General features: G+C 42.3%; 1 protein-coding gene across 9 annotated transcripts in view; it reads left to right on the top strand.

Annotated features, from left to right (window-relative positions):
• The window catches only part of Kyat3 (kynurenine aminotransferase 3), a 56582-nt gene that overhangs the window by 4694 nt on the left and 41224 nt on the right, over positions 1-10664 (top strand). For 3 of the 9 annotated variants that reach the window (XM_010636658.3, XM_010636659.2, XM_033758157.1), the window contains one exon: positions 1360-1456. The exons of 3 other annotated variants lie outside the window; for them this stretch is intronic. In XM_010636658.3, coding sequence (XP_010634960.1) covers positions 1360-1456 — 97 coding nt within the window. Of the gene's footprint in view, positions 1-1359; positions 1457-2731; positions 2835-10664 lie in introns of those variants that run through there. 3 more of the 9 variants (XM_010636663.3, XM_010636667.3, XM_019209378.1) reach the window with 3 other exon arrangements.

The raw sequence follows: 10664 nt of genomic DNA, 5'->3' as shown, positions 1-10664 counted from the left end.
AAAAAAAAAAAAGGAAACAAAGTCTTTGTAAATAGGGAAGGGTGGAGGAGGCAAAGGGAGGGCTGGGGAACGGGGAAAAAGTAAGAACCAAGATACATCATGTAAAGGAACAGGATCCTAATGATGAAAGTAACTGATTGTATACCTAAAATATACCAGTAAACTTAATGGAAAAATATATAAGTAGTCCAATTACAACATTTTAATGTGATTTTATGTGTTCATTTAGTCATTAAACATTTATGTAATTGAATACCTACTATCTGCTAAAGAAACAATACACAAGGTTTCTCCAGTTGGAATGTATGTTATAAATTAACCAGTGAGGAACCAGCCAAGTAAACAAACCCCCCAAAATGCTCTGCAAGCAGCGAGGGGCGGCATGTGTAATCTCAGAATTTAGGAAGGTCACAAATTCAAGGTCATGGCCTCATGGTGAGTTCCAGCCTGGACTACATAGTGAAACTCTGTGTTAGGAGAAAACAAGAAAAAAAGTGCTTAGCAGAGGATTAATAATATGCTGGTGTCACGTAGAATAGCTGAGAGGCTACTATTGCTTCCATGAACAGAGCAGGACTTTCATGAGCAGTCATGTGAGCTGAGATTTTATTGACAGGATCAATATGTTATATTTTACTTTTTTTGGTGGGGGGTTGCTGGGGATTGAGCCCACAACCTTGCCCATGCTAAGCACAGGCTCTCCTGGGATATAATACTACCAGCCTGCTACATTCTAAGAAACATCCTCTGTATTATTTTTCACAGCCAAAGTTTCCTGCAGCCTTAACATTTTGACAATTTAGGAGGTTCCTGGGTACTAGCATTAGTGGTCCCTTTGAGTCCATTAGTGTATTTCCTATCTAAGGATTAACTATAGTTGTTAGAGTGGGAGTATCTGTCTCTTCTGGTACAGCAGCAACCTTTCATACTCAAGATAGTATCATTCACAGTATACAATCATAAGTGAAATGTCTCTTTGCTTGAATGTTTTTAGAAAGCTGAATTTTTATCATTCACTTTTTCTTTTTTGTTTTTTGTTTGTTTGGTTGGTTGGTTGGGTTTTTTTCGTCAGGGTCTTGCTATGTAGTTCAGGCTGGCCTGGAACTAGCGGTGATCCTCTTGCCTCAGCCTCTCAAGTGCTGGATTACAAGTGTGCACCACGCACCCAGGTTAGAAGTACCTTTTGTTAGGGTTGACACAACTGACTCCATTTTGATTCTGATAATTTATACATTTCTCATACTATAAAAAGTACTGTTTGTTCTAATAATGATAGAGAGTATGGTAAAAAGAATATTGTCAGAGTGATGCAATTATTGTATATTTACTCCCTTTTCTAATTTTTCTTCTCTCCTGTAGCATGTATTTGGCCCAGAGATTCCGCTTCCTTGGTAATAAAACAAAATTTCTAACGACAATTTGTTCTTCAAAAACCCTTGGATTCTCTACTTACAGTGTAGGTATTGCTTATGACATACACACAAATTATGGCACATGTTCTGCAACATCAAAGTAGAGATGTAACTTTTCGGGTATTTTTTTATAAGCATCTTTTTGGAGTGAGTGTTTCTTTGTAAAAGTTGAAGATATTTCTTATCACTGACCCACATAGTTCACGTCATTCACTGAGCAGCTGCTTCCTGTCTGCGGATCAGACAGTGTGACGGTCATTATATATTCATTATCTCATTTTCTTTTTGCTGCTGTTTGTTTGTTTTGGTTTTGGTTTGGTTTTGGAGTTTCTAGCAGGGGAGGGCAGCTACCCTTGACAGAGGAAACGGTCCTCCTCTGTCCTCTGTTGGGGGTGGGCGTCCTCTCCCACCTAACATGCAGCTTCAGGGAGGACGCACATGGAGCGGTGAGGGAGGAAGGGGACACCAGCCAAGCCAGCCAGATCAGCCGAATGAGCAAACCCTGGTGATCCGTGGGTGACAGATGTCACAGCCGGATCGCCCTCACATCCTGTTTTGGGGGGTTTTTGGTTTTTTTTTTGTGGGGCTTTTTGTTTTGTTTTGGTTTGAGACAAGGTCTCACTATGTAGCTCAGGCTAACCTTGAATTCACTGTGTAGTCCAGGTGGGCCTCGAACTTGTGGCGATCCTCCTGCTCCAGCCTCCCGAGTTCTGAGATTGCAGGCATGTGCCATCACGCCCAGCTCTCTCATTTTCATAAACCCCTTCAGTGTATGAATTATTACATTCATACTTTCCAAGTAAGAGAATGGAGGCTGAGGCAGATTGGGTAATTTACCCAAGGTCACAGTGTGAAATGTGTAACCAAAATACCGTGGTCACCTGTCTTGCTCTGGCACAGTAAAGGGCATCATCTTCCTACTCTGAAAAGGATGTTGTAGTCCCTAAGCATATTGGTTCTGTGTCCTCCGTCCAGTTTATAGAAAATACGGCTGAGTGAGGAGCAGGTGAAGTGTTGTCGTGGAAGCGCACACAAATCAAGAATGTGGGTTAGACACAGGGTAGACCCAGTTTCTTCTATGATCAGTGGCAGGGAGGTCAAGGCGGAGGGGCACTGTCCTGGGACTGCACGGGAAGGCAAGAGGTTTAAGAACTGTAAGCACCAAGTATAATGCATGGGCCCCAAGTACTTGCTCCTGTCTGCCCAGTTATTGTCCGAGTACAAGTATTACGCTGAACTGAGGAAAGGCTTCATCCACTAAGACACGATCTCCTTAAATTGCCCAGGCTGGGTTCAAACTCATGATCCTTCTCCTTCAGCCACTCATAGCTGAGATTATAGGTGTGCGCCACCAGGCCAGGCTCGAGGCTGTGTTACAGACAGCAGAAGGCTGAAGAAAGCAGACACGAGACACCAAAGCAGGTAGGTCATTACAAAGCTCCTTCCCCAGGACAGGAGCAGTGATATAGAACAGAAAAAATAAGTGTTCAGTTATTACTCAGATGGCTTTTTTGACAGAGGGAACTTCATCAATCATGCCGATTGAAATTGGCTCGTTTGGGAAATCTGGCTACCGACTCTGATCCTAATTTCTTGAAGGTCGGATAATTGCTGATGTAGGAATTTCGCGTGACTGATTCCATTTTGATTTTTTTAGCCTTCTCCGTTGGGAGCTTTACTCCAAAACAATGACCGCCTATAATTTTTATTTAACAATGTAAAGGGCAGATATGCATGTCAACTAGGTATAAGATAATGCCAAAGAAGTATTGATTGGATATGGTAATTCCATTGCGGTTATATAAGGAAATTCAATCAGTCTTAGAGATATATGTCACATGTGAGGCATGGACTTTACTATAAAATTAAAAGAAAAAGGAAAAGAGATAAGCAAGTAAAACAAAAGCTTGAGAATTACTGAATATGTTTATGTATCTGAGTATTTCATATGACTTTAAGTCATTTCAAGTTGACATTTTCTTAAGTCAAACATGTTAGAATTGTAGCAATTCCATGTTGATCGGTGTAATTCCAATCTCTCAGCTGTTACGTAGGTTTAAGATTTTCACTTTCTAACCTTCAAGGCCCACCCAGTGACCTGCAGCCCCCCACCTGAGTCCCATGTCCTACAGCTTACCCACCTCCCACAGCACCAGACATTTGGGGTACATTAGAGATTCAAGCCATAACAGATAGACTATACTTTTCTGTCTTATTTGCTTATTTTATGAAAACATTTATTACTTTTATAGTTTTAAGTAAATAATGTTTTGAATGTTGAAGAAAAAAAATACTGCCATGTAGCCAGAAGAGAAAACAAGAGGAACCTAGGTGAAAGTTACTCTAAGTCAGGCGTGGTGGTGCACACCTGTAATCCCACCCCTTGGGAGGCTGAGGCAAGAGAATTGCTGAGAGTTCGAGGCCAGGTTGGGGCACATAGTTCAAGGCAATTGCATAGTGAGATTACATCTCAGAATACCAAAAAGAAAAACACTCTCAAACCTCAATATTAGCACCTGAATATTAAAGGCCTAACATAGGAAAATAGAACCAGGCAGGCTCATACATGCTTTTCAGCCATGCAGGAGAAAGCGAGTCCAAAGCAAGGAGGAGCTCTTCAGCCCAGGACTTTCAAGCCATCTTAGATAACATAGACCGAATACCAGAAGAAGGTCAGGCATGGTGGTGCATCCCTATGATCTCAGCACTCAGGAAGCTGAGGCAGCAGGATCCTCACTGGTTTGGGGCCAGCTAGTAAATTCAAGACCAGCCTGAACTACATAGTGAGACCCTGTCCCAAAAAAACCAAAACACAGAAATAGAAGAGAGGGAGGGACAGGGAGAGGAGGAAGGATAAAATTGGAAGGCTAACTTTGTAATATCTTCTGGTGCCTGAAAGTATTGGCAGGTATACGATTGATTGACTGACTGACAGACAGACAAGCAGAGAAGCAAGAAAAGATTCAATAAATGAGTTTTGATCAATGTTTTGAGGATAAGCAGTGAATAGATTATTAACAGAAGAATGGAAAGCTAACTGGGGGCCAGGGATGTCCCAAGTTCAGTCACTGGTCCTGGGACAAAATAATAAATAAAGCTAACTGGGCTAAACATTGCAATCTGAGTAGCTAACCCTTAAATGACGGGTGTAACACAGGGGGACATGTTGGTGGGGGAATTTCTGTGGGCACGGAAGGGGCCCATGGCTACTTCCTGTACTTTGTGGTCAATTTTGCTGTAAACTGAAAACTGCTCTAAAACAATAGTTTAAAAAAATTTTAAGGAACTTCTAAAATATAAGTGCTCACCAGAGAAGCACAAAAGCAACATCTGTTTCACATGAAAACAATATTTGTTGTAGATTTAGTCCGCATCCAACATCTCCTTTGCTGTGAAATCCATTTTCTTTTTTCGGTACCGGGGATCAAACTCAGGCCCTTGTGCTTTTGTGCAGGCAGCGGAACCACTGAGCTACATCTCCAGCCCAACTCCATTTACTTCTTTCTGCAGGACTCTTTGCTACTTTCTGGGTGGACACTAGGTCTTGAGCTCATTGTATGAGCCTAGAACTGTTTTCCCATTTCTGGATTTGCCTCATTTAAATCCCCATAGCTGTCACAGGGGATGGGTGTTCATTCCCTTTTTAACAAGTGCGGCCTAACAGAGAAAAGTCAGATACCCTGACTGCTTCGTGCTGTTTTCTCTGTTTAATTTGGAGTAAGAGCTATCTGATTTGAGAGCTCTCTGTATGAAAGAAACTTGGAGGTTTTAGCTAGACTGTAGGAGTGTCTTACAGGGCACAGAGTGCAGGTGTCTGAGGAGCTGCTCAGGCCTTCTGCAGATCCAGGTTTTCCTCTCTTCTGGGACATGAGCCCAGCAAAAATGAGCTGTGTCTCAGCCTCAAAGCCACATTGCTGGCGTTACCCTGATTAGCGTGGCCTGACTGCCCAACCCTAGACCATGAGCAGGAGTGGGATTGTAGTGTAGGCAGACCAAGGGCCGACCCCTCTGAGTACATCTGGGGCCAGTGCTCACTCTTCTAACAGCTTCACCTGGACCCAGTTTTTAAGGTAAATAAATCAAAAATTTGGTTCTTTGGGCCGGGGATTTAGCTCAGTGATTCCACTGCATGCCTCACAAGTGCAAGGTCCTGAGTTCGATCTCCGGTTCTTGGCTTGCCTAGCTCTCCACTTTTCCTGGTGTTCTAATTATGGATGTTCTAGTTACCCATGCTATCGAGCTGGGTTTAGAGAAATCTTTGTTTCTAATAAGCCTGTTTCTCTAAAGGTATTATTGAAGGTGATTTTCAGAAAATCACCTTAAATCATGACTCCTACAGATATAAATGAATACGTGTTATAGGTTTTTCATTTCACTGAGGGAACCTAACAGAAGTAAGGATGCGTTCAAAGGAGAAGTCAAAAAGGATAAATGTATATGAAGTAAAGGAATTGAATCATAAAGGCAGAAGTGGGTTTCCCCACAGCATGGAGGGAAGTCGGTCAAATCTCTGCAATGACAGCTTGTATGGCTGCTTACCTTTGATTTACAGATGTACAAAATAACTCCACAACCTCCAGCCCCTCTCCAGTCAGTTCTGTAAGGGTGTGCTACAAACCGTACATAGCTCTTATAAAATAAAACAACTTAAAAGTTGCGTGAAATGAGCACTCCTCTGAGTTCTGCATAATTAGCTTCTTCCTTGTGTGTCTCCAAGTTCTCTTTCCCCATCGTGCATTTCCAATCCCAAGTTTTACCTTCAGTTCATCCACTATCGCGGGAACATTCTGTTGTTTTGCTGTACCATCTAGCGGCAAAAAAAAAAAAAATTGTCTGGGTTTTTAATGGATAGTCAGACCCTAGGAAGCATCTAAAGTCCATGAGATATTCTTGTTCATTTCTGTTTCTTGAGCAGCATCTTGGATTAGAGGAAGAAAGAAGGCATGATTTCAGAATCCCCTATCAGCTTTTTAAAATCGTCTTTATCAAGGTACAATAAACTGCATGCATTTAGAATTTACCCCTCAGTGATCATATGTTGGCTGTGGAGACCCCAAAATCCCTGCCAACACACAGAGCACCTGCCTCTAAAGAGTCTTCGTGTTCCTACAGTCTGTTTCTCTCTGCCGATGTGCTCTTTATTGCTTCTGTAGATTAGTTTGCACCTTTTTTGTATTTTATATAAATGGGATCATGTAATATAACATACTCTTTTATGTTTTCCACACATACAATGATTTTGAAATCTACCTCTATGGTACTGTACCAGTAGCTCTTTTCCTTTCCCTGGTACTATCTTTTTATTACTTTTCTGATTACCTGTTAACAGGCTTAAGGATTGTGTCCAGTTATGAACATTTGACACAGGCCGTTGTACAGACATAGGCTCTCACTGTCCTGGGTAGATATCGACAGTGGGATGGCTGAGTTGTGTGGTTGATTTATGTTTACTTTTTCAGTGACTGCCAAATGATTTTCTAAAGACATTGTACCATTTTCTATTCCTACCAAAGTTATATAGGATTCTATGTGTCCCTTGTCTTTGCCAAGATTTGGTATCCATGGCCATGCTAATGAGTATCTGTAGCATCTCACTGTGGTTTCAGTTTTCATTTTCCCAATAATTAAAGATGTAGCGCATCCTTCAATGTGCTTTTTTAGCCAGTTATATCATTCACAAAGAGACTGCCAAATCTTTAGCCCATTTTAAGTTGAATTCTCTTCTTATTGAGCTGTCAAAATAGTTTGTTTTTAGAGTTTACATATTCTGTGTAAAAGCTCCTTGTAAGTTACATTTGTTAGTATGGTCTCTCCGGTGGCTCAACAGAAACAAGATGTATTTAAGTTCACTGAATATGTCAGCAATAATAAGTATTAACATTTTTAGTGTTCACCTTCCAGTCTCTGTGTGATGGTGAGGTTGGTAGATGTGATTGTTAAGACACCTACAGCGAAGGAAAGCAGACAGACAGACTGGGTAGAAATGGAGCTGTAGGAAAACTCTAGGAGGTTCAAGTTCCTGGTGTCAGTTGCCTCTGGGCCTGACTGCACCTCCGCCCTTCCCATGGCAACATGAGCTCTCTAATAAATTCCCCTTTTTACTCGAGCCGTTTCCAATTGAGTTTCTGTCTTGTGCAACTGAGAGATGCAATGAAGGTGCCTTTGAAACATCAGTGGTAGCTCTTGCCCTCTGGTCTCCTCCCCACTGTTCATCTGGGGCGCGCCTCTGTCTCGCAGCTAAGTCACAGTGCTGAGAAGTCACCTACTGTCCTGGGCACAAGAGCTGCCCTCAGACTCCTGCTCCACCACAGAAGCAACAGAGCAGGAAAGGCAGAACCAAGATTCTTTTCAAATTAAATCTACATTTGAAACAAAAGAGACATTTAGGAAATGCTAAGAATGAAGGAACGCTACTTATTATCACAATGGTTGTTGAAACATCAAAATACACACATACACACACACACACACACGCGCACACACACACACACACACACACACACACACACACACACACGGTGGGGCAGTGCACGCCAGTAATCCCAGCACTCAGGAGGCTGAGGCAGGAGGATTGCTGTGAGTTCGAGACACGCCTGGGCTACATAGTGAGTTCCAGGTCAGTCTCAACTACATATTGAGACCTTGCCTCAGAAAACAAAAACAAAACACACACACACACAATCAACCTATATATATATATACATACATACATATTCCACCTCTGGCCCTTTCTTGCCGTGTATTATTACAGTTATCTGTTTTGGCTGTGATCTTGGTTTCTTTGGGTGAAGACTTGATTGATAGTCACGATAATATAGATATAAATATCTTTGATTTACCTAGCTTGACCCCACCATTAAGGAGTCTTTTTCCAACACCTGAACACCTGTGACACCCCACCTACCTGCATCAGGTCTTATGCACAACTTCCTTAAAATAGATAAATTTAGCTGGAGGTGTTGGCAGTCTGGAGGCTGAAGGAGGAGGATGGTCACAGGTTAAGAGGTCAGCCTGAGCTACAAAGTTCAACCTCAGCCTGAACGGCATGTCAGGACCCTGTCTCAAAATAACAAAGGAAAAAAGAGAGAGAAAGAGAGAGAGTTACAATTTAATATTTGACATGCTACATTCTTAGAATTATGGTATTCTTTTTGTATATTTCCAAACTTGTTTTAGCACATTTACTAGATTGTAAAGCTCTAATGGGATTTTCCTTATCTTTGTCGTGTGTGCCATCTTGTGGTGGAACTTTAGAACTGCATCCTTCCTCTTCAAGCTAACAAAAGATGGAGTATGATTTCACTGCAGTTATATGTTGATAATATAGCAGAACATTATGTGCCGTGTCAGGCCTATAACCTATAGCAAAAGTCACTTCTTAGAGTTAGTTGGGTCCAAAAATTATACAAGCCTTACATTTGTTTCTTTATATATCTGGGACTCATGCCCAGGTCTCAGTAGAATTCCAGGTGTGTTTGATTTCCTGGTGATGGGTCTATGCTGGGAAACAATTTTTATACAATAAAAATCTGTCATCTACTGCTGAGTTGGAATCTCTGGACTTTGTAAGATTTCTTGTAACTTTCAGCAGTGAATTCATTTTTCTGGGTTTCTTTAACAAAATATCCACAAACTAGGTGGCTTAAACAACAAACATTTGTCTCAGTTTGGAGGCTAAAATCCTGGGATCAAAGTGAAAGCAGAGTCAGTTCCTGCTGGGGCTGCAAGAAAGACTGTCTGCTCCCTGTGCCCTGTGTTCTGGTGATGTCTGGCAGTCCTGGGCGTTCCTTGGCTTGCAGAAGCATCACACCAATGTCTGCCTTTCCTTCATATAAAGTTCTCTGTGTGTTCTTGCGCCAAGACCTCCTCCCCTTTGGATAAGGACACGAGTTATAACAGCTGAGGCCATTCCAATGACCTCATCTTGACTCATGCCGTCTCCAACAACACCAATTCCAAACAAGACCATATTCTCAGGCACTGAGAATTAGGACTTCAGTGTATGGAACTGGGCGATACGGTTCAACCCATAACAACCACCGATCTGATTACACATTCAGACTTTGCTTCTCCCTGCTGGATGGTTATATATGCCTGTCCCATGGCTTAGCCTTGAGATCACTTTCACTGGTAAAACATTAGTAGAAGTGATGTGAGTATCTCCAAGAAGAAACTTATAAGAGCTTTTCTCCTTCGTGCAGGCTGAATTCCAGCCAGGCTGTTTCATCAGCGTGTGTCTCAGAATGACAGTGGCATGGGCGGAGCTGTGGTGCTTAAGTACTGTGAGACAAGAATAAGCCTTATGATTTGAGGCTCTCTGGCTGTGATTGTTTGGCAACTCTCATAGATTAACATAAACTGACTGACCCAAAAAGTATCAGATTTAAATTGGGTGATATCAGAACTTTGCTCCTAATAGGAAGGGGTTTTGTTAATTCATTCATCAGATACTTATTGAAAGCTCACCAAGTGCTAGGCATAGAACCATGCGCCAGGCACTATGGTGTGTTGGCCAGGCTGCCGTACGCCTTTACTCACACGCCAGTCTAGGCATTGATGTGAAAGTATTTTTAGGTGAGTTTAACATTTAAATCAGCAGACTCTGAGGAAAATAGATGATCTGCTGTGCTATAGTATTGGACTGCGTTCATTTGAAGACCTTGGGGGGAGAGGGCTCTGCCTGCCCCACTCCCACTCCACCCCAGATAAGGATTCTGCCTTAGACAAGTGACAGCAGTCCTTTCCTGAGTCTCCAGTCCATGGCCTGCTCTGCAGATTTCACACTTGCTGGCCCCTACAGCTGCGTGAGCCAATTCCTTAAAATAAATCTCTCACTCATCCTATTGATTCTGTTTCTCTGGAGAGCCCTAATAGCGACACATGTCAATAAGACAAGCTATTTTCACATTCTCGGGGCAGATAGAAATAAACAGAAACTCACACTGTGTATGAAACTGTAGAAAGCACTGGGTTCAGTGACATCTTGCAGGAGGACTTTGATTTGGGGTGTCAGGGGCGATTGCAGGAAATGACTTCTAGCTGGAGAGTTGAAAGTGGCAGGTAGGGCCGACATTAACCAAGTGCGGGGCCAGGGTGATGGGGGCCAGGGGATCGGGTTAAATAGAAAATACACATTCTCGGCCTGGGGATTTAGCTCAGCGGTTTGGTGGCCTGCCTCGCAAGCTCAAGGACCTGAGTTGGATCCCCGGTACCACCAAAAAAAAAAAAAAAAAAAAAAAAAAAAAAAAAAAA

This window comes from Fukomys damarensis, unplaced genomic scaffold, assembly GCF_012274545.1.
Source record: "Fukomys damarensis isolate Sample0158 unplaced genomic scaffold, DMR_v1.0_HiC HiC_scaffold_33, whole genome shotgun sequence".
NCBI classification, from domain to species: Eukaryota; Metazoa; Chordata; class Mammalia; order Rodentia; family Bathyergidae; genus Fukomys; species Fukomys damarensis.
The sequence above is the reverse complement of the archived record's forward strand: the minus strand, read 5'-3'. Positions and strand labels throughout refer to the sequence as shown.